Source organism: Prunus mume, linkage group LG3, assembly GCF_029339155.1.
Source record: "Prunus mume cultivar Tortuosa linkage group LG3, ASM2933915v1, whole genome shotgun sequence".
NCBI classification, from domain to species: Eukaryota; Viridiplantae; Streptophyta; class Magnoliopsida; order Rosales; family Rosaceae; genus Prunus; species Prunus mume.
Genome location: NC_142700.1, coordinates 17,263,243 through 17,287,036, shown reverse-complemented (window position 1 = coordinate 17,287,036; position 23,794 = coordinate 17,263,243). Strand labels below are relative to the sequence as shown.

Here is a 23,794-nt window from a genome sequence, read left to right as displayed (position 1 = left end):
ATAAAATCTCATTTCCCTTTAAACTATTTATTGTCACACTATTTTCTATTCCCTTGGCTCATCGGTTTGATTATTAGAGGATTAATACTTCCTTTTTTATGTCAGTTGTGTAATGGGCCTACAAACAATTTACATATAATTATAAATGAAGTTATTTATGGATTGCAATTGGGGGGGCCATTAGAATGGTTATATGGTCTGCATTGTTAAATATATGAACTAAAACCCAAGGTTGACTGCGTTGAGAACAAATTGTGGAGGGGCCAGGGCCACCTAAAATAGATAAATTATTTTTGCCGTCATATTCTATCTCTTTACCGATAATGAAGCAAGTAGTATCCTTTTGTTTTTGGTTGAATAAGAACCAAATTTTGTTTTGAAGGGACTTGTTGAATGGCCTCCCAAATACATGCGAATTGCCTGTTGTTTCCCTCTTTTCAGTGAGCACCCCCAACCACCTGTACAACGTCTAGGACCCAAAATCAAGAGGTTCCATGCACTAGGATGATTTGAAAGTAAGACTAATTAAAGACTACTTATAACAAATTATTAATGTCCTAATTGCTGTTCCCTTTTTGAAAAAAATTATCCTAATTGCATTTGATTATTCCTTAAGCTAATCATGGTAGAGCGTCATTACTCTTTACTTTGTTAGAATCAATTGTCGTCTTTTACATAGATGGAATGGAAAATAATAATAATAATGTTTAAATCACACCAAATCTAAGAAATTAGCATTTTGATGGTACTTTTGTTTATAAAGAACTATCATATTCAAGCCAAAGAAATAAAAATACAAGTGTATAAATTTTTTCTCAATCCACAACCCTAAATGACTCTTTGTTTTCTCAATCCCAACAAAAACACTTCGACCAAAAGGAAAATTCTTTAGCCCTAACTCTCCTACTTGTTAAAACAACTATTATTAACAAGATGGAGAACGAGTTTCTGGTGGATTATATGATTGTCTACATTTAAAATAAACTAAAAAATTTGCTTATTGACTCAGATTATATATCAACAAAATTCAATTCTCTCAAGGATTTTAGGATATGTACAAACTTGAATAGCTACATTTTTTTAAAATACAAGTGGTAGTCTAAACTACAAGATGAAGGGGGTTTCTCACGCACAGTACTACAAAGGTGCTATGGGGTTTGAAAATAAGACCAATTGTCTCCAAATTAAGGTCTTTTTTTACTGAGTTAGACCCCGTCGGGTGAATAGGTATACTTTTAATTTTATTGTTGAACATACTATAATTTTGATATGTGTTTTTTGGTCGCATTTAATATGTATTTATTTCGTGTTAAAAATTATTAAAAATTTGTCAATAAAATTATGAACTAGAATTATTTATATAATTTAATGTATACTTTTATTTATAGAACAACTATAAAAAAAAAAAATCATTATTAGATTTGAAGTTAATAACCTTAACTAACCCTCCTGTTAAAAAATTTATTGATCCACCCTTGCCTACTGCTAGAATCCCAACGTGGCAAAATACAGACAGAAACCATGGATGCCTCTGTAAAAAAAATTATGATAAATAAAAACCATGCTTTAAGCACCGAAAGAAAAAACAACTGCCTCCTCTATTATATATTATATATATATATTTATTGTTGACAAAAACAATGGTTTAAGCACCACAGTGCTGCAGACTTGACGGCATCTTGACAACTGTTGCTATTGCGACATGACGTGGGGTGTCATTAGTGGTCAACTATAAATGTGGGCCCACATGTGGGAATTCCTTCCCGCGCATTCCGCTATACCATATAGAATACTAACTCGGTGGTCGTAGTCGTTGCTTTTCATGTCCTACCCCACCACGGTTGCCAAGGCCCCCCCAACAGAATTCAGCCACAGAATTGACAAACGAAACAAAAATATGAGAAGAGAGAGAGAATCCCAACTAGAAAACTCATCTAATGGTTTATTTGTATATTTGATTGATTATGTTAACTACTGTTTGATTATTTGATTGGGTTTTTTTTAATAAGGAAATTGTTTTATATGTTACGGTATGAAAGGAGAATTTCAAATTTGTGAATTTAGATATACGATAAAATTGTTTGTTTAGGCAATTACAATTTATGTGTGTCAAGATTCGGACAATTCATGCATATAGTCATTTCTAATCCATTTCAAATGTGCTCCATGTTTTCAAAGAATTGTGCAAGATCTTCGAAATCTGCTATAGAATTTCAATTATTTCTACTAAACCAACAGATGAAGAAAATCTTAATTAATAAAGAAAAGAAGAAGTATTAGGAACTATTTTCTTTACAACAAAGCCAGTATGATGGATATAGTATGAGACTAAACAATTTAATTATATCTATTAACCAGAGACCTCTGTCTAACAGTTGTCAAGATGAAACCAGAGACCTCATGTCGCAAAGCCAGTATGATGGAAAGTTTGATGTCTCCTCCTATTGAACAAGTCACTGTGAAGCAATGGTAACCTTGTTCAGCATATTTTGCTTCAAAAGAATAACAACTAAGACAACCCAAAAAAAAAAAACAAAAGAAAATGTACCAATTACTGCTTTTATTTTTCTCACTCTACTTAAGTGAAACAATGCTCTCCCAGTAGGTTTCAACACTACCAACTTTGCCGATTTCACGAACGCGTAGATTCCGAAAGCTGTGATCGTTAAAATTGTACATAACCAACTCTTCTTCAAACACCATCAAATCATGAGACTTTGTCCAGAAACCAGAATGTGACAACTTCCAATATGGGATGGAGACCCTCATTTTAGTCCAAGACTCGCCCACTCCATATTCCTTCATGACCCAAAACTCATTGAATGTTGGTGTTGCTTTACCATAATCACCCTCAAAAGTTACGCATAACCATTCTCTGAAGACCCCGAGAATAGTACGAAGAGTTTGAGAAGAGTCGATTTCGCGCGGCAGTGGAATTTCTCGAACCTCCTCTTGATCTTGTGTTAAAACGAGGGAGACGATCAACAAAGATGAATGATGATGATCATCTTCTCCGACTCTTGTCCCCAACCAATGGAGATTTCCATTCAGCAGGGTCCCTTTATTTCGACATGGAAAGATGTGGTAGGGAAATACGTACTCATCAATCTGTCGCCAAGAATTAGTTTCCAGTGTATACACATTAAACTGAACCCCTCCTTCATCATCATCACGGACACTTGTTCTGTAGACGACACCATTGACGACCTTGTGTTGATGAGTTGAAGAATCAAATCCAAACCCATACACGTCACAAAAGTAGTAGAGATCATCAATTAGATATTCTGTTGGTATTTCTGGTAGTTTCTTGGATTGCCTTGTTGCTGGGTTAACCAAATATAACTGCGGGTCATATAAAAACATGCATAACAACAGGCCGTTGCAGCAACCCAACATGGAAACCGAAATACCTGATAACTCGCTATAAACATACTGGAGCTCCGTGGCTGTTGTTACTAATAAATTACTACCACCAACCTCCTCATCGAAATCGAAACAGTTACGATTGCGATTATCTTGATCGGATGATGCATCTTCTTCGTTGTTATGATTGAGAAACTCATCATCGTAGTCAAGATGCATAGAGTGGAGGCCATTACCTGCGGCATCAGTAAATATGACTCTTCTTCTTCTTCGGAAGAGTAGATCATCTTTACCCTTCCCAAAGCCTTTGCACAAGTGCGATGCAACAAAACTGGGGTTGTCGGAGATTAGGGAACTCCATGACTTTGAGACACACTTGAAGCGGCATAAGGACTTCACTGGTAGCCTTGATAGAATCTCCTCTATCATCGTTGATGGAAGCTGGCCATTAGAGTTTGAGTTTCTGGTCTGCCCCCGCTTTTCCATTTTATGATTTCTCTTGCAAACTAGCTAGCCTAGCCAGAAAATTTTCTATGCTTTTTTCTTTCGACCACAAAAAATATATCTGCTCCTTTTCTTGTACGAAAGCTGATGTGGGTTAACTTGTGTTATAAATTAAAGCTCCAGCCTCCTGGAACTCAACTTATTTTAGGGTAAGGAGTCGAATTCTATTCTTGTTTGATTTCGTACTGAACAAGGAATATATAAATATAATCCAAAAGCGTTCAGGACCCCTATAGTAGTTAATAAGGATTCTGATATTGAAACTCTTTTCGTGTTTGTTTGTACTTTGTTTCTGTTCCTCTTATCAAGAAGAAAATCATAGAATCATATTCATGTTGCAAGTCCTAAATCATTTTGTGTTCTGTTTTGTTGTCCTGCAGATGATTAGGGATAACGTTTATCTTCTTTTTTTATTTTAAAAATTGATGAAAGAGAAATTTTATCATTAATTCGCTTCTGTTTGATCACAGATTTAATATATAAATTGGTAATTCAATTCCAAACCAAAATAAATAAATGGAGTAAATGAGAGTTCATCGTAAAGGGGTTTTAGTTCACTGATTAAAACAGTTGCGTCAATATGGTCTAACTCAATGAAAATGTCTTTCAATTCACTTGCAGATTAGTGGGTTTTCATTTCATTATACCTTGATACTGTGTGTGAGAGAAACCTCATCTCCTTGTAGTTTAGACTATTGTTTGTGTTTAAAAACAATAATTATACCTGCATTTCTCCGTCATTAATATAATTAATATGAAATGCAATTAATGACTCGTAATTCAAGTGATTAATATCAGTTCTCCTTACAATAAATATAAGAAAAAAAAAATGAAAGTGAATTGGTTTGGTTGAAGTTTCTTAAATGTAAGGCACGAACCCTTTTTTTGTCTCAACTATTTTCTTTTTTCTTGAGGCGACACCCAGTCCTATAGTCTTACGTACACACGTTTTTTCTTTTGTTATTTTCTTGCTTTTGGGCAGAACAAATCAAAACGCCAAAACTACTGAGGAGTTCACGCAACGCTCTATTCGTATGTCGTTTTGGGGCCTTTTCCTTTCTCCGATTTGTTTCTTAATGATTAGATTAGAGAAAGACGATGTGATGTGATGCACCACCGTGCACGCTACTAAGCACACCCATGGAACAGTCTCAAGTAATAGTCCAAAATCTACTTCAATCAATTTACTATTACAAAAAAAGGGTTTTGCTTACTTGTAATTTAATTTACGATGGGAGTTTTATTGATTTCTTAATGTGTAAAAACTAGAGGCTTTTGCCACCCACCTCTTCTTTCACCCCTTCTTCTTTCTTTCCTTTCCTTTTTACTCAAGATTGTTAATATATTTTGTGAGAAAACCATCACCATGAAGCGATGTGTCGCCTTATTTGGACCCACGTACACAAGGTGTTGACTCTAAAAAGGAGACTATGGGTTTCGCAGTGGTCCTATTTCTTAATTTTGTTTTAGTCTAATAATTTTCAAAAACTCTTTATGAATTTGTTGTGATTTGTTTTATATTTAAGATTTTTAATTATTTTTAGCTTTTGGCTTTTGATATGGATTTGTTATTTCTGTCGTTACACGACGAATCATATTATAAGTCGAGTACATGTTACAGTTCTGAATCGGAGATTTAGTCATTATTTGAGTTGTGCGTAATTCTCTCTAGATTAATTCAAATTCAACATGTTGTTTGTTTGTTTATCAATAATATATTATCGTTTATTTGAAAACAAAACAAAACTTTTGCAATTGTTAAGCTCTTGTCATGAAGGCTAATTAGTATAATTAATGTAGAGCATTTTATTTAGAATTTTTCAGAGCAGCGTGGGACATGGATTTCAATTGTATTATTCAGATTAAAGGATATTCCGAATTTTTCATTAGCAGTAGGTTTTTGTATTTTTTGGTGAATTTTTTTAATCCAAGTAGTAGGTAAGAAATTATAAAAGTACACATTTGTTGTTGTACCGCAAACACCAAAACCCGCCAGTTATCGATCGGCTTTTGCGGTCGGCAAATCGTGGTTGACCAGAAAGTCAACCTGGTTGCAGTTGGACAACCAGACCGATCAGTGACGGTACCGGTTGCAGTACCCAAATACCCATTACGTTGGCTATCGCAACCGTCTGAGATATATTTAATTAAATAATGTAATACATATATATTATTTATGTAGAGAGAGAGAGAGATATTCCCAGAGAGAAGCAACCGTGGAAGAAAGACAGAGAGGAAATCAAGAAAGATAGAGACAGAGAGGCAGAGATGAAAAGAGACGAAGGAGGAGGAGGAGGAGGAGGAGGAAGAGAGAGAGAGAGAGAAGAAGAAACAACGGTGGGATTTGATGAACCGTTTTGATGAAGAAGAAGAATTAGGGTTATAAGTTACTTAAAACCTATGTTGCATCGATACTCCTAACTTGAGGGGTATGTTGGTATCCGATACTCCTATACGGGTACGATATGCCTCGATATGTATTCAATACGAATATAAGAGTATCGTTGATTTTTTTGAAAGTTTGACTTTTCGATACTTCAAGGATACGTTTTCGATACTTTAAGGGGTAATTTTGAAAATATGTTTGGTTCTTTTCAAAAGTATAAAATCCAATGGATTTGGAGATTTAGGAAGTCGTTTCTCAATGTTTTAATTTGTTTTTGTGTTGCTTTCTTTAAAAAAATATATATATGATTTGAACAATCCTATGGAGACTTTTCATTTATGTAGACTTGTATTTTGTGTTTATTTTTATGTTTTGTACTTATGATGGATGATTATAACATAATGGATGCAATATTAATTTTTGCTATTTATATTAATTATTAAATATATATTATTTTAATCGCCTTATCGGTACCGTACCCATATTTTAGTTTTTGGAGTTTTGGCGTATCGGCATAACCGTACGCGTATGCGTGCAAATTTTAGTTTTGGGCCAATATGTTTTTCAGTATTCAACTATAAAAAAGCCCACCATCCAAATTATTTTTGGCCCAAACCCATCACCATTAAAACCCGTAACCCTAACACTTGGTCTCTAACTCGTGCCCTTTCAACCGCCGAAACCACCCCTAGTTTATCCTAAAAATCTGCGAATGAGCGGGTAGGTGAGAAACAGAAGTTCAAACCAATCGGTTAGCTCGCTCTCCCTCATCAATTTCTCCTTCTATGTCCACAGGCCGAAACTCACAAACGTTTTTACTGAACCAATTCTTGTAAAACGTTTTTGTATAAGCCATACTCAACTTTCTTTTCAAGTAAGCTGAGTAACAATTGATGGACTGAAATCAGCTGATTATGGCTTATACAAAAACCTTTACAAGAATTGGTTCATAAAGAGATTTTTCTATACCAGTCTATACCACAAAGGGTTTTGATCCTTCTGCTCGTCCTTCCCTCGACTTAGCCCCTGTCCAAGGTAACATGCTTGATTTATAGTCTTTTTTAGATTCAAATCCTCAGTTTGCAGTTAGCGAATTGTATTTGTAAAGGGAATTCTTGATGCTTTTGATGGTTTGTGTGTTCTTGGTAGAAAGAAACACATCGTTGCAGCTTTGGAGATGCATCAACCAAAAATGGAGCCTGGATTGTTTTATTTATTTTTTAACAAAAGAATGCTTGCTGGATTCAATATGGGAATCGGACCGATTGTGATTTTTAACCCAAACTTTTTTAAAAATTCAGTAGTTCTTTAAGCTTGAAATATCCAAAAAAAAATAAAATCAATTGGGCTTTGGTATTGGCCCAAACTGGAAGAACCGGAAATTGAATCGGATCTAAGCTGGTCCAGTCTGGTTCGATTTTGTGATCAGTTTTTCACCAGATCAAGCTGGATGAAAATGGGACGAACTGGACCGTGCCCACCCCTAACAACACCTCAGCCAAACTGACCCTAGTTTAATATTTAGCCTTATCCGAAGATGCAAAAGCCGCTTTGTGCACCCAAAGGTCCAAAATGAGAGAGAAAAGAGAAAGTCAATAAACCCAGAAAGCATTATTCTAAAATTGTCTCATATTTCCTGCCGGTGTGATGATTGGAAAACATAGAATCATGCATATGCCACCTGAGATTTTATTGAATGTCAAGTGTACTGATCAGATTTTTGGGTTCATTGAGAAAGTCCTTTTGTTTTCATACAACTTGGTCGGTTGAAACAAAATCAAACGCCACCATATAGTTTCTGATATAAGCAAAAGCTTTGCCATCCGATCCCATCAAAACGCATTATTTTAACAAATAAAACGATAAATGACAAGAAGAAGCAATTTGGAAGCATGATCTATCTCTCTCATCCACATAAATATTTTAACCATATGATTATATAGAAGCCAAAAACAGAAAGGCATGGAAGAAGACATTGAGAAATCAATATCAACACCTAGGGACGTAATTACAGACAAATAAGTCAAACCAACTAATATAATCCATACGCATAACAATAAATAATAATAAATACAATGAAAATAGGTCCCATGTTCTCTAAATTCTAAAAGCTAGCACCAAATTGAAAGAATGATTAAGCTAACCTCAACCAAACAAAAACAACCCCATTTTTCTTCATTCAGTAACCTGTTGGGTACTCGCACGTCCCATACCCTGCAATTCAAACACAGCCGCCCTTTTTAGCATCAAGTCATAATCCATAATGACCAAATCAACAAAATTAAACAAACAAGTCAAGTGCACGCATGGACTCACTTGCGAGCCGCAATCGTTATCTTTACCTTTTTTTTTCTTCAATTTACACTTGACAACGTATTTTAGTCAAGTGTAAATAATTATTCATGTCCGTCATACTGCTAATTGAAATTGCTCTCTTTGCATTTTTTTTAATTGTTCTAATAAAATTCTAGCGCTTCCCAGTAGAAAATGAAATTAAATAAAGGAATTTAAAATGAAATAATAGAGTGATAGAGGACGTACTTGGAGGTTGGGCAACAACGTGCGCGGCGCCACCAAAATCGCACGTGCCAGTTCCACGTGCCTTCTTCTGATAGTAACTATTAAAGGCGTACGAAGCGTGCGCCTCAAGCGTATTTGGATTGAAACACGTGGAGCCTTCCTGAATCGAACGGCAATCAGCCCCGCCCTCTCCGCATGCGTAATCCAGTGCAGCCTGAAGCTTCTCCTCCTGCATTCGCATTCGCCACGCACCACGTGTTCCCACTAGACGGCGCCGTCGTCGGTACCTGGGCCTTGCTCTCGTTGACCGGATTTGACTGGGCCCCAATCAGGCCCGCGAGAGTAAGGGGTATGTCGTACACCTTCCCTTCATCCGGATAAAACAGCCCGTAATTCCTCTCCGATGTGGGCCCGGGCTTCTGGTTCTCATTAAACAGAGCAAATAAATACACGTTGAGTGGGTCCTTGGGCTTCAAGGGGGTCCCACTCCCTGTCAAAACTCTTTTCACCAAGTTTCCGTTATACGCCGCGGCGTTGGCTTTCCCCGAGCCAATCTCGTTCTCGTCGCCGTTAGAAGGCCAACCGGTCTCCGTCACCACCAACTTAACGTCATCGTATCCGAGAGCTGACATGGCAGCGAAAACGGCGTCGAGTTGGGCCTCCATCAAACTATTATAACGCAACCCGTTACCCGAATCCACGTTACCCTGGTTGGTCCGAAACAAGGCGTAGTCTAGAGAGATCTCGTCAGCGTTGGCCTCGTACGCGAAAAAGGGATACGCATTGATCATCAAATACGACGACGTTTTGCTTAAAAAGTCCAACAAAGGTTTAATTGCGGGTTCGATTAGATCCGGTTTGAAGGATCCGGACGAAGGAGGGTACGAATTCTGGAGCGCGCTGAGGGCAATTGGGGAAGAGAGCTTGATGGAGGAGCTTAGATTGTGCTTGACGAGCGCTGATTGGAGGTTGTTAATGGCAGGGACGAGGAATTTGGTGGTGTTGTTTGGGTCGGCGAAGACTTCGTTGCCGACGGCGATGGCTTCTATTTGGGTCTGCGGGTGGTATTGGGAGATGTTGGCTTGGACCCATTTGTCGGCGAAGGAGGGGTCGTTGGCGGCGGAGGAGAGGAGCTCGTTGGGGAGCGCGACGACGACGTTTATGCCGGAGTTGGAAAGGGCGGTGAGGACGGCGGCGTCAGTGTCGTAGAGCTTGACTTTGTTGATACCTTGGGACTTGAGGAGCGCCACTACTTTTTCCGGTGTAGGTAAATTGTTGGCTATTCGGCCGTAGTTGATTCCTATTGTACCTGTTGTGTTTTCTGCAAAGAAAAAACAATCAAACCCATCAAATTAAAAATGAAAATGTGTGATTTAAATTTATATATGCAAATGCTAGCTAGTATAAATAAACCAAACCCATGCATGCTTATGTAATTACCAGCTGCAAAAGTCAAGAGTGAGAAGAGCGGGAGGAGGAGGAGTGAGAGAAAGAACGGGAACGTGAAGGTGGCCATGTTCATTTGTTTTCTCTGTTTGCTCTGTTTCTGATAAAAGCAGAGCAGCGTATGATTAAGAGAGAGAGAGAGAGAGAGGTGTTTCTTAAGTGATGGGTTTGTGTATTTATAGAGAGAATTATGAAGGTGATGATGATGATTAAGATTGAGGAGGAGGAGGAGGGAGAGTGGAGGAGGTTAGTGGGAAAAACAGAGGCAGGGTTGAGGGTAGAGGGTGAGTTTGTGGAGCCCACCCGAGGGAAATCTGCCAATAGCAAAAAATAAAAAATAAAAATTGTTATGCGGCATGGACATTGCGCAACGTCCGGAAAGCCCACATCTGCAGCACGACCCTTTTTATTTATTTATCATAATGGTTTTGTTGTTTGTTGGTGTTGTTTCAAAAACTCTACTGTGGTTCTCCAACCTCATCTACATCAGTGGGTCCCCTTTGTTCTTGAGCGTACACGTGGATATGATTAAATCAGACGTGTGGATGAAGTTTACATATGATGGGCTGGTGCTGTAGTTTGGTGGCCGACTTGTGTCTGTGTCAAGTTGTACGTCAGATCCGTTGCTAGTTAGGTACCTGCATGGGTCCGATTTTTCATCTGCTCTCTCTTTTTTTAACCTTGCATTTGGCAAACAACAATCATAATGTTTTTAGTGGAAAAAGAACAGCGTTTCTTCAAAATGTGGAAAAACAACAATTATGACCCAAAATGTGAACGTTGGTTTGTCCAGTACGCTTGTTTTCTTGCTCTTCGTAAGATTTTGAGAAAAAATAACAAAACCCATTTGATTAATTGCTGCAAGGTTAATGTTGCTTTAATGCCGAAAAGAGAATTACAAGACAAAGCAGCTAGAGCATGTATGCCTCAAGAGATCAAAAACGAAAGAAAGGTTTTGTATTTTGCATATGCTGCTTTCGTTTTTAATTTTTTTTTTAAAATTTAGAAAACCCATTTAACATTAATAATAATAAATAATGATAATCGATATAATTCCTTCATAAGTATTATTTCAAGTCGGCAATGGATGCAACTCTCTGTTAATACATTTTATTATATTATCATCACTCAATCTTCTTCATCAACCATATTTAATTTCCGGCGCCGTACGTATAGTGCATTATTCTTTGTCAAGATATGCATGTAAGAAGATTTATTGGCCTTCTTGTAGTGCCTATTTGTTGCTACCGTTTTGCAGAACATTGTTCACATTGTTTGGTCATGGAGCAACACTTAAGCCCCAAGTATATTATATTATATTATATTATATTATATATATATATATATATATATATATATATAGAGAGCTTTCATTGAAGAATCTCTCAAATAAGTTTATTTGAGGGACGCCCCTTGTAGGCTCCATCGGATTGTATTTCACTAATCCAAACCATATATTTTGTAGATACTCATTCAAAGATCATATATATATAGTCCAATTCTATTGAGAAATTCCTCAAATAAAATTATTTGATAGACACTATTTAGGGTCCCATAAGAATTTGTTTTCAATGATCTAAACCATCTATTTTTGTAAAAATTTAGACAAATCGAAAATTGTTTCGATATCCAATTGTGTCATACAAATTCAATGAATACAATGCTTCCTACAATTCAATGAATATAGTGCTTCATGAAAGTAAAATTTCAATAATTTAATTGAGTGGTCAAATTAAATCGAATTCAAGTGATTTTTTTCTATAGAAATAATTTTTGAATGAATATCTACAAAATAGACGGTTTGGATTAGTGAAATATAATATAGAGTGAGCCCTACAAGGGTGTTCTTTAAATAAGCTTATTTGAGGGATTCCTCATATGAAGTTTTCTATATATATACAGAAATTCTCCTATGCGGACGAACGTTATTATTGTGCAAACATCATGTATTTTGTATTACCTCTCCTTGTTTTTTTTGCCTATTTACAGTAGCATCAACACAATAATAATATGCGGATATCCGAATATATATATATGTAGTAACCCTTTACAAACTTGTACACTACAATGTCGTTTGGCTATTTTGAATGGACACATCAATCCAAACTGTCTTAGTCAACTAATAGTTAACCACATTAACAATGTCTCAGAAGAGGCACATTATTAAAAAAATTTATATAAAGAGAGAGAGGCTAGATGTTACTGTCAGAATGATATATAATTAGGTCATTTTAACAACACCAATTAGATATAGGGCTCTTTCGATAACTTTGTGTTCTGTAAATATGAACTTAGTCAAGTTGGTTAGAGCAGATATATTCTCAACTTTTCATCAAAGTTTGAATCCCCTTCTTCGTAGTTTTGATTAAATTAAAGTAAAATATATTACTTGTATAACAAACAACTTCATGTTTTAACACCCCTTAGAAATATTTTTCCTTACTTAACAAGAAGTGTTAAATGAGAAAAGCCTCTCTCTCTCCATCATGGAAGTATATTTTGAGACGATCAACTATAATATTAATAAGGATTAGGTGATAAGCCATAACTTTGGTTGGGGAAATTACAATTAAACAAATCCAATTATGAAAGAATATGCAAATATATTGTAAGGATATGATCATTAATTTGGAAATCCAAATTATTGTGAGAGAGCAGTTAACTTGTCTAATTATAAGCACTTTTTATGTAGTAAGCATGGTTTTTTGTGGCCAAACCTGCTTTTGTTTTACTCTCTCCTCCCTCCCTGATCTCGCATCATAGCATGATCAGCTCATTTGTCTTTTTAGGTGTATACAGACCCTACCCGCTTTATTATAATATATTATATATAAATATTATTGAATCAACAACGTCACTAATTTGAAAAACAAATAATTGATGTGTAATCGGTCTCTCAAAGTCGTGTATAGAATTAACGGCGTGTGAATTATAGAGCATCTTTTGAGTCTCATACTCGTGTTAAGATAAACAAAAGCGGCTAATGGAGGTCTGGTCGAATAGAAAGTTTTAACTTGCAGATAGTCTCATACTCGAATCTTCATGACATTTTTTGATTATGTGTGTGAAATTAAATATAATTGCTTTTCATTCCAAGAGGTTAGAAGTAGGTAGTTTAGTTGGGAAGAAATGGGAATTGAATCATGCTCAATGACTTTATTCAGCAGCTGGGGAGACAAAAGGGTAGCTCCATTTTGACTAGTTTTCTGAAAGTGTGTCATTCACATTAACAACTCCTTAAGAACTTAGCACTAGAATCAATGAGTGTTAGATTGGTCCAGGTCTTTGGCGTGCTTTCAAATAGTCTTGGATCAAGTCCCTGTGATGCCAATGGTGGGGCCAGAACTTTTATCAAGGAGGGTCAACCTTAAATAGTGAGAGTGAGAATTTTGCCTAATTGATTGGCTCATTTGATTAAAGAAATCACGATAAATCTTAGGAATTATGAGGTGTGTTTATATGATAGAAAAAAGATACTACTAGAGCCAAGAGGGATTTTGTAGTGTACTTTAATTGTTATAGAATTTAAATAGTAAACAAAGAAAACGAGAAAATGAGAAAGTTAGTAAACTCAAAAGATGAGAAAGGTCAGCCATGTAATATAGAAAGTAATTCAGTCAAATGCAACACATACAAAAACAAATGATCAAATGGTGAGAAGGGTCAAGTGACCCTTGTAGGCCTTAAATGGCTCTGCCCATTCGTGATACCCATGTGTTTGAGTTTTTATGCCTTCCAATTTCTTAATTTTGGCCCCAAAAAAAAAAAAAAAGAATTTATATATTAAATTATAATATGGCATCGGTTTGTGGTATAAATATGATAATATAGAAAATTTGATTTGTTGATCATGTCGGTATAGATAGCATAACATGTTCTTGGGATTAATATTTACATGGCAATATTTTAATTTTGTTGCGTAGGCAAGTTGTCCACATTTATCAATTACATTTTGTCTGCACTGCAGCAGGAGATTTCCTTGGGGCAACAATTCTTGCCTTCTCCACTAAGAATATTCACTGGGCAGCAAACTTTTGGTTTCGTTTGCATTTTGGGATGTGGACTTTGATATGAAACATGAGTTGGATTTGACATGGATTTTCAATGGGAACTAAAGACCAATAGCAATCCATTTATATTTGGCACACCAAAGTGCATTAGGTTTGTTCGTGTAGAAAAATTATACAATCGACAAATTATTGATGATGGCTTTCCTATCTAGACTAGCTCTCAACTAGAGATTTGATATCATGTTGATTACACTAGTTAACGATGGATTATATCAACTAACACTCTGCTTGATCAGTTGGATTTGACATCTTCTAGAAAACAAGCCATGTTATAGGGGGGTTGTATTCTGCCCAAACAATTAATAAAAGCTTCAAGTAAACCCAAGTTTAAGAATATGGAGGGAAGCCATGACTATATCGAAGACGCTTACGCGGCGAAGCATCACTACGTCAACGCTTTTGCCGATGAAGTATTTTGATGTCAATAAGAGAGCTATTATTGCCTAATCCTCTAATTTATGTTAAAATAAAAAGGTATATTTATACGAATATGAGCAGAGATGAAATTAAAACTGTGACGTTGAGTGACCGAAATGTAAATGTAAGTTTGAATAATGCGTACATGAGTCTGATCCAAATGAGCATCGATTAGTTCTCAGCAAAAATTATTCCAATAACCCAAAAGAGAAAATGGGCTTTCTCCAATAAGATGTTCTAAAATGAGTGTGGCCCAACTGAGTCTGTCAAGCCATTTGCATTCAATTGGCCAGATAAATGAGCAACCAGTAGTCGGAGCACAGAGAAATATGTTGGGCGTCCCAAATCGGCCCACCCGCATCCTGCTCTTAGTCAAGGACCCGGTCCTTCCCTCTCTCTCTTTCTCTCTCTTAGGGTTTTTATTTATTTATTTATTTTGAATGATTAATTTTAGAGTATGCTTTGTATTTTTGTTTCTGAATATTTTTGCGCAACTAGTGAATATTATCCATTTATGTTAGGGTTTAGGGTTTGTCCATTTTGCCCAATTTTTACAACTCATATGTTGTTTTTTGTGGTTTTGAATTTGTTTCAAAATTTTCAAGAGCAATTTTTATGGATTTTTCACTATTCTTTTTGTTTGGGTGAAATATAATTTTATTGATTTTTTAATTTAAAATTATCTCTATGTACTTTTCAAACATTAGGGTTTATAATCTGGCATTGAAATTTGGTGGCAATGGATGTTGTACTGTTGCAATTTGTAATTCACTCCCAATGCTGGAAATTTGTTTCCTTGTGTGTGTGTGTAGTGGGAAAATTTTACAGTGTTCAGGATCAAGAGAAGCACTCAACTGAAGAAGCTTATGATTGCTTACTGTGATAAGAAGTCGGTGGAGTTGGACAATATGAGATTCGTGCACAATGGTCGTCTTATTAGACCCAACCTGACCCCAGATGAGGTCCCCTCTCTCCATCTCCATATTCATACATTTGTATACGCGTGTGTATGCGTGTGCGTGTGCGTATTTATCTATTCGCGTGTATTTGTGTGATGCAGTTTTTACTTTTAGCCGTTGAGTTTACAGAATTTGACTGAGTATTTGTTGATGCAGCATGAAATGGAAAGTGGGGATGTAATTTATGCTTTTCCGGCCCTGTTAGGATGATGAGGAGGAGTCTGATGAAGTGAAGGCTACTTGTGGTAGCAAAAGAAATGAAAGAGTAGATAATGGTGGTTGCATAGTGTATGATCTGTTGTTGAGGCTTGAAACCCAATGAAACAGTTGTATGTTTTTGTCATGAATTTTCAAATTGGAATGAAAAACCAATCAGTTTATTTGTGCCAAATGCCAAAATATTATTGGCTGTACATTTGAGTGGAAAATCTTATAATTTTGTGTTCAATTTGACATCTATGATTGCATTGACAAAACAGGCCGTGTGTTCAGAAAAGATTCGACCAAAGCCAAAATATGGATATGGAGTTAAGCCATCATTGGTAAAGATGCTTCATGAATGAGGCTGTTGATAGCATCATTCATTCTGCCTTGAATAGAAGGTGTGAAAGTTGACATTTGATATGATGGAAGAGAAATTATAGCAAGGGGCTTGATCGAATCTCAAGTGATTAAGAATATTTATCATCTTCAATTCCATCCACCTTATTGTTGTTTGATTCAAAGTATAGAAAAATTACAAGCTGCAAGGGACTTCAAGTGGTTAAAAGTATTTACTTCTGCACCTGAAGTCCTAGGTTCGATTTCCACCAATAGTGCTTGTGTTAAAAAATAAAAATTTACTAAAGCAAATGGTCATTGACAAGGAGAATTCAATTTGGGAGAAGGGTTTTGGATTAGAGACTTTCTTTTTATTAAAAAATTTCAAATTATAATCTAAATGGCAAAGGAAGAGGATGATTATTTGAACATAAGACCTCTTGTTTGGAAGTCAAGACCTTTCTAGACCCCGTTGGGTTTTATTTTTGGGGTCAAAATGATTCGAGACCCTTTATTTATGAAGAAGTATCACAAACAGAAAATGGGCCTAATCTAAAAGAAATTCTAAAATGGACCTGGCCCAACAGAGTCTGTCAAGCCGAGAGAGTGAACAGGAAATAGAAACCAATTCACTGAAAAAATTAGCAAGATTCTTTGAGGTCGGGGGTGATAAAGAGAGGGAAACGGAAATAGAAACCAACCAATTCGGTGAAGGCAGGCTTGAAAATGGGGATCGGTCGCAGAGTTCCAGTCGGACCACAGAGAAACATTTTGGGCGTACCAAAACAGCGTCCCTCCCACATTACGCTCTTTGTCCATGACCACCTGGTCCTTCCCTCTCTCTCTCTCTCAGGGTTCAGTTTTTTTATTTTTTATTTTTATTTTTTATAAATTTATTTATTAAATTTTAAAAAATATATTTATTTTAATATATGTGATTTTGAATGATCAATCTACTAAGAGCATGCTTTTTATTTTGTGTTTTTGATATTTTTGCTCAACTATTGAATATTATCTGTACATGTTAGGGTTTAGGGTCTGTCCATTTTGCCCAATTTTTAGAACTCACATGTGGATGTTGGGGTTTTTGAACTTGTTTCAAAATTTTCACTGTGGGATTTGCCTGTGATCTTCGATATCAGTCATTATTTTTATGAGGGAAAAAAGAAGAAGAAAGAAACTTGTTCCTAGTTTTTATTTTCTGAATGTTTAAGGTAAGCAAGATGATTGCTACCTTTGAATCACAAGAGCAAAGCCTTTTATTTTTTGGTAAAATATAATTTGTTTTCTTTTAATCTCTTATGTACTTTCCAATGCTGGAAATTTGTTTGCTTATGTTTTGTAGAGTGGAAATGATTTAGTGTTCAGGATGAAGAGAAGCACTCAGCTGAGGAGGCTTAAGATTGCTTACTGTGATCGGAAGTCGGTAGAGTTCAACTGTACGAGATTCGCTTACGATGGCGTTGCTCTTATATCCAGCCGGACTCCAGATGAGGTCCCCTCCCACCCCTTGACGTCTCCCTCCCTCCATATTCATACATATGTGTATGCTCATGCTCGTGTTCATATATCCATCTATTTGTGCGAGTTTGTGTAATGCAGGATTTACTTTTGGCCTATGAGTTTTCAGAATCTGACTGAATATTTGTTGCTGCAGTATGATCTTGAGACTGGAGATGTAATTGATGCATTTCCGGTGCCAAGAGGAGGAGGAGCGCCATGAAGTGAAGGGTAGATAGCTGTGGTAGCAAAAAAAAATGAAGGCTAGATAATAGTGGTTGCAAGCCATTTGGTTTTGGTTCACAGTGTCTGATCTGTTGTTGAGGCTTGAAACCAATGAAACAATTGTATGTTTTTGTCATAGTGAGTTGGAAAATCTTATTATTTTGAGTTGAAACTAGACTTCTTTGATCATATTGACAAAACAAGCTTCGACCAAAGCCAAATTTGGATATGGAGTTAAGCCATCATTGGTCAAAACATAAGGCGTGAAAGCTGTCATTTCATATGAAGAAAGAAAACTTGCTGTTTGAAGTTCAAGTGATTAAGAACATTTATTATCAAACGAAAAAAAAATTACATGCCGATTGACCTGCGCCCTATGCGGGCCTTAAAAATGGGGCCGATTTGCTAAAATAAATCTAAAATGGTGCCCAGCCCAAACGAATCTATGAGGCCGTATTTAATGGGCCGAATAATATACAATACGTCATATTTGGTGCCGTACATTTATTTCCATCCTTGAAAAGGCGTTGGGGGTGAAGGGAGAGAGAGAGAGACAGAGAGAGACTGACAGACAGAGAAAAAGGAGAGAGAAGCACATTTGGCTAAATTGAAGAGTTGGGAAGTGGTGGTGGTAGGTGTCTAGATTCCTAGGTCTCTCATCAAGACTCACTCTCGAGCTTGGATCACAGAAAAACACAGAAAAAATGTCAGGCGTCACAAATCAGGAGGAGGACAAGAAGCCCACCGATCAGTCCGCCCACATCAACCTCAAAGTCAAGGGCCAGGTCCTCCCTCTCTCTCTCTTAGGGTTTTGGTTTTATTCATTAGAAATTTCGTCCCGATCGTAATAAGTTTGCGATATTGGGTTTTTATATATATGGATTTTTATTTATGTTTTTTAATTTTCGTGTTTAATCTAACTTGTTTGTACTTTGTCTGTTTCATAATTTTGTTCCATTTTAAAATTGTCTATATGAGTTAGGGTTTGCTATTTTGCCTAATTGTTAGAACTCCTTTGGAGATTTGAGGTTTTGAATTTCTTCTTCAAAATTTTCACTCTGTCGCGTACGATGTGTTTTTGTGATGCTCTGTCTGTTTGGGTATCAATCTGTACTTTCTCAGGAAAAAAAAAGACTAAATACTTTTCGTTATACCCTAACCTGATTTTATTTTCGTAATATTGGAGAATAATGGGTTGTTTATGTTGGTGTACTGTGTGCATAACTTGCTAATTGGTTATGAAAGGATTTTTATCTCACGTATGAGGTGCAAGAGCAATGCCTTTATATTTTCTCTTTTTACTTTTCAAATATTTGCAAAGTCACAAGTTGACCATAAAGTTTTTCGGAAAATGGATTCTCTAGTGCTGTTTGTATGTGACTTACTGCTAACCCTGGTAATGGTTTGGTTATGTTATATAGGATGGGAATGAAGTGTTCTTCAGGATCAAGAGAAGTACCCAACTGAAGAAGCTCATGAATGCTTACTGTGATCGACAGTCGGTGGAGTTCAATTCTATTGCTTTCTTGTTTGATGGTCGTCGTCTTAGAGCTGAGCAGACTCCAGATGAGGTTTCTTTCTTTATCTCTCTTTGCCCATATGCCAGGATGTGCAGATATATCGATCTATACATCTGAATGCAAATTTTACTTTTGAGTTTTCAAATTCTGACTGCAAATTTATATTGTTTTTTCTTCTGCAGTTGGAAATGGAAGACGGGGATGAAATAGATGCAATGCTTCACCAAACTGGAGGTGCTTTTGCCTAGTCAATAAATGTGGATGGCTGTTTTCCTAGTAGGAGCCAAGTATATGTAGACTTTGACTATCTGGAAAATGATGTCTGAAGTTTTAGTATCTATCAACGCTTCTAGTCTTGTCTAAGCTTATTTCTAGATGTTTGTTGTCAATACATGGCAATTGTGTGTGTATGAAGTATGGTTTTATGGTTTCTAAGTATATGAGGTATGGTTTCTTCTTGGTAACTTTCCACGTGGCCATTTATTTTTGCTTGGCTCTAATCTGCTATGTTCTTGTTGCTCTTCCTTTGACTTATATTTCTTTGGCATGAGGGATTGGATGGGTGCATCTTGAGATGGTTTGTGTAACAAATGCTTGGCTGTTAATTGATTTGTCAAGATGAAATTGTTCTGTGACTTGTTTTTAGTAGTGTTCTCCTACCTGATTTATCGTGTTCAATATTTGTTACCACTTGCATTCCATGATCAAGAGTTTTGCTGATATCGGGGTTGGAGAGGAGAATACATACATTAGGAGAATCTTTAGGATGATACTTGCTGGCAAGTAGGATTGGTTTAAATGGCCTTGCCTGCCATTGGAGCCAATGTTTAGGTGATAAATCTGCATGTTACTTTGCATACAAGAGCATGTATCACATTAAACATTAAGACATTTTGATAAGAAACCTTGCCTTGCCATCATTGACATTGATCAAGTGCCATTAGCATTTATCAGTTTTTGTCAGGTTAGCTTAGGATCATTTAAATTTGAGTGTTCGAATAGTTATTTTGGTCAAGTTAGTGAACAAATTGTTTCACCTATCAAATAACAGTGATAGGACTATTTGCATGATTCTGTACCCTTCGATTGTAGTACGATGCTTGGAGCCAACACCTACTTACTGTTATGAGTGTTAAGGGGAAATCTTCTTATATGTTTTCACTAACATTATTATTTTTATCGCTTTGCTTGTTGCATTAGATTAGAGCAGCCACTGTTTGGTAGCTGCTTTACATTTGCCCTCAGCCCCTAGATTAAATCTTTGGCACCTGTGCTTCAGGAATCCATCTGTATTTCCTACACTCCTCTGGTGGTCAGGTTGGATAATTTTTATTCGGATGTTTTAACTGTATTTTTCAGTTAACTTCCCTTTTCAGTTGTCATCATAATACTATTCACATGCTTCATTGTTTTAATTTTTTTTAATGATTTTTGGGGTCAGCAGCAGCGCCTACTTACTAGCAGGTGAGTTATTGTTCCTAAGGTGTTTTCATTGATAATATCTCTTGCTTTGCCCGTATTTGTTGCATTTGCATAGTTGATTTGAGTTTGGCATTAACCTATGAGAATACTCCACAAACTCCACCTTTGCAAACCTCTCCAGCGCACTTGCCAGTCAACCACTGTTGAACCAAAAAAAAATTCACGCAGAACCTTTTTTGGCAGAAGTTTCTATTGGTCAAAGCCCTAGTCCTACAAAACCATCTAATTTTTCCTATTAATTTTCATTTTTTTCTCATGGGTCATGAAAATCTCTAAATTGTCTCAAAGATACAAATTCTAATAAACAATATAATTCTTGACATGCGTGATTGCAACTAATAAGCAATATAATTATTGACATGTGTGATATGTATACGCATTATTTTTCGTACGTATTGTGAGTTCGAATTTTTGATTCTTTATAATTTGTAAGAGGCTTTCACACACATGAAATCCTGGCTTCCGCCATTGTTAGTGGGCCACATTTACCTATTAATTTCTAAATTCCGAACTACGTTGGTTTGAGCCATTTGAAAGGATACATAGGCAATCTAGAGATTCAACCTATACACAATTGTCCAAATCTTAAATTCGAATCAAATTCCTGGTTTATTCAGCTAAATTCACTCAAACACTTCTCAATACAATTCAAATCAAATTTTCCTCGTAGTGAGTCATTTATTCATTGCAATTCTTTGAACTACGAGTAGCTTGATTCCCGCAAGGTATACGTAGGAATCCTGAGGTTTAACTTAGGGGTAGCAGTAAAACCATACACACATGTTCTGCTTCTTTATAATGGAATCAAATGGTGTTCTCTTGAAGCAAGAGATTGTAATTAACAGACACCGCGTCTAAAATGGGTCGAACATAAAATAATAAGGGAGGCTTTGGAAAAACTCAAAGAAGAGAGAAATTTTTGTAAAGAAGTCAAAACGGACAAAATTGCCCTTATTTATTTTGGATTTCCTAAGGAATCATTTACATTTGCATATCTTTGATTTGAAAGTTGAAAGGTTTTTCTGTCTTTTTTGAAAAAGCTTTGACTTTTTCCAAAAGTGAAAGTTTTTTTGTGGTTAAAACCTAAATTTACTAAATAATAAAACCTCATTATTTAATTAGTGGTGGTGAAATTATGTTGGAAGTAGTTGGGCTTTGACCAATAGAAACTTGGGAAAAAAAGTTTGTGATGAATTTTTTTTTGGTTCAACAACCACCATCCAGGAAATTGAAGGATTGAAAATGCAACATCCAAGACCCGTTAGGAGAAGTTGACCTATTGTGGAACAGGGGACCAAAGTGGAGAAAGACCAGCTAGCATTAATAAGATTGGGGTGTGCAAGCTTATCCCAAATTCTGCTCAAATTGAGGTGGAATTCCCACCTACCTCTTGATATATTGCCATAGAGCCCACGAATCACCTCTCTTCAATTTCAAATTGGACATTTCTAAAGTCCTGCTCAATAGCAAAGACGCAAAGCTTCAAGCACTGAAGACACCACGTCTAGAAAGAGGAGACCAGGCATCATCCATATTTACCTCGAAGCATTGGACATGAGTAGAGAGACATTGCTGATTTTGCTGCACATATAGGAATTCAGGGGGCGAGCAACAACATGTTTGGTTGCTTTAGCTGCAAAAAAACTACGAAATTGCCAATGTGGTGAAATCAATTACCATCGACGATGATGTGCGGTATGACGCGGGCTATATCTGTGAATGAGTAGAATGGTGCCCGAGGCCCGCAACTTCAATAAGCTTCATTAGGTTTATACAAGAATTCTATAGTAAGGAACTTATATATGCCCTTAGGTGATGCCTTATCTTTTAATCGTTAGATCAAATTGGTTAACTTGATTTAACGGTTAAAAGATAAGAGCTTATCTAAGGGTCATATATAAGGCCCTCATTATATAATGGAACCCTAATCCAGTGGAAAAAGGCCTTGATTGCAAACTAGTGGTTTCGTTTGAATCCCGACATCTTAGTAGTATGTGTGTGAGAACTCCCCCTCCTCGCAGTTTAAACTATATCTTGTATTAAAAAAAAGGGGGGCCCTAACATTGACAGACAATTACTTGTCTGTCTACCACTCAGATTATCCTTCTCTCTTGGGTTGCATCAACAAATCCTAAACGTGATCTCTCGCGTCCATATCGTAAATGCATAGAGATAATAACTTGGGTGCTTGCGCTACCTCCTTTAAATTTCTTGGTGTTCATTCAATTAGCTTTAGGTTATGTACCATGATTGTTCACCGATTGGTGGTTATCTTCTTCTAGGTGCTTCAACGATTGCAATTTTGCTGGAGTTCGTGGGATACAAAGTATTAAAGTAGCAAACAAACATTTTTAAATTGCCACATATATCAACATCTTCAAATTATTAATTAGTTGCAAAGGTTGATCCGATGGATTGTCTATTATTTCCAAGTCGTCACATCAACCTTATTTTTCATGCTCAACATAATTAACATGATTGGGAGCTAAATTAATCCAGATAATATTCCCTGATTTTGGTCAAAACCTTAATTAGATCAATCTCATTTCAAGGAGAGCACTTCATATCCGTATCTAGCCAATTTCAAGCCCATAATGACGAGTAAAAAGCACCAAATTTTTCAAGGTAAAAATTACTAATAAGAATATGAGTAGAATATGTATATATAGCAAAAATCGTGTAAATAATAAAAATAAATAAATAAAAAACCAGGCATATAATGGACGACACGATTGCGCATCATTAATGAATGTATTACACATTTTCCAATATATGATTCAGAATCGTCTATGAGTGTGTGGTCAAATGTGATGCGCCCAATTAGAAAATTCTAGCGTGATAGTATCCCTTTTAAATTAAAAT

General features: G+C 36.2%; 4 protein-coding genes and 1 pseudogene across 5 annotated transcripts; 3 read left to right on the top strand and 2 right to left on the bottom strand.

Moving 5' to 3' along the window:
• Positions 1 to 2,530: 2,530 nt before the first annotated feature.
• Positions 2,531 to 3,960, bottom strand: LOC103326577 (F-box/kelch-repeat protein At3g06240-like). Its single transcript, XM_016792780.2, has one exon. It carries the CDS (start codon positions 3,847 to 3,849, stop codon positions 2,575 to 2,577), a length of 1,275 nt encoding a protein of 424 aa, XP_016648266.1. The 5' UTR covers positions 3,850 to 3,960; the 3' UTR covers positions 2,531 to 2,574.
• Positions 3,961 to 8,162: 4,202 nt separating this feature from the next.
• Positions 8,163 to 10,601, bottom strand: LOC103326539 (glucan endo-1,3-beta-glucosidase 14-like; annotated as a pseudogene). Its single transcript, XR_016124989.1, has 3 exons — positions 10,214 to 10,601; positions 8,795 to 10,094; positions 8,163 to 8,467 (listed from the first exon to the last, which is right to left on the bottom strand). The product of XR_016124989.1 is annotated as a glucan endo-1,3-beta-glucosidase 14-like (transcript).
• A 4,023-nt stretch (positions 10,602 to 14,624) lies between these two features.
• On the top strand, positions 14,625 to 15,875 carry LOC148918928 (small ubiquitin-related modifier 2-like). Its single transcript, XM_089048738.1, has 4 exons — positions 14,625 to 14,699; positions 15,000 to 15,089; positions 15,519 to 15,668; positions 15,822 to 15,875. Exons 1-4 carry the CDS (start codon positions 14,625 to 14,627, stop codon positions 15,873 to 15,875), a joined length of 369 nt encoding a protein of 122 aa, XP_088904864.1.
• Positions 15,876 to 16,834: 959 nt separating this feature from the next.
• Positions 16,835 to 18,102, top strand: LOC103326538 (small ubiquitin-related modifier 2-like). The gene is made up of 3 exons (XM_008228770.2): positions 16,835 to 17,033; positions 17,551 to 17,700; positions 17,863 to 18,102. Exons 1-3 carry the CDS (start codon positions 16,932 to 16,934, stop codon positions 17,926 to 17,928), a joined length of 318 nt encoding a protein of 105 aa, XP_008226992.2. The 5' UTR covers positions 16,835 to 16,931; the 3' UTR covers positions 17,929 to 18,102.
• A 365-nt stretch (positions 18,103 to 18,467) lies between these two features.
• Positions 18,468 to 19,914, top strand: LOC103326537 (small ubiquitin-related modifier 1). The gene is made up of 3 exons (XM_008228769.3): positions 18,468 to 18,715; positions 19,352 to 19,501; positions 19,633 to 19,914. Exons 1-3 carry the CDS (start codon positions 18,635 to 18,637, stop codon positions 19,696 to 19,698), a joined length of 297 nt encoding a protein of 98 aa, XP_008226991.1. The 5' UTR covers positions 18,468 to 18,634; the 3' UTR covers positions 19,699 to 19,914.
• The last annotated feature ends 3,880 nt before the right edge of the window (positions 19,915 to 23,794 follow it).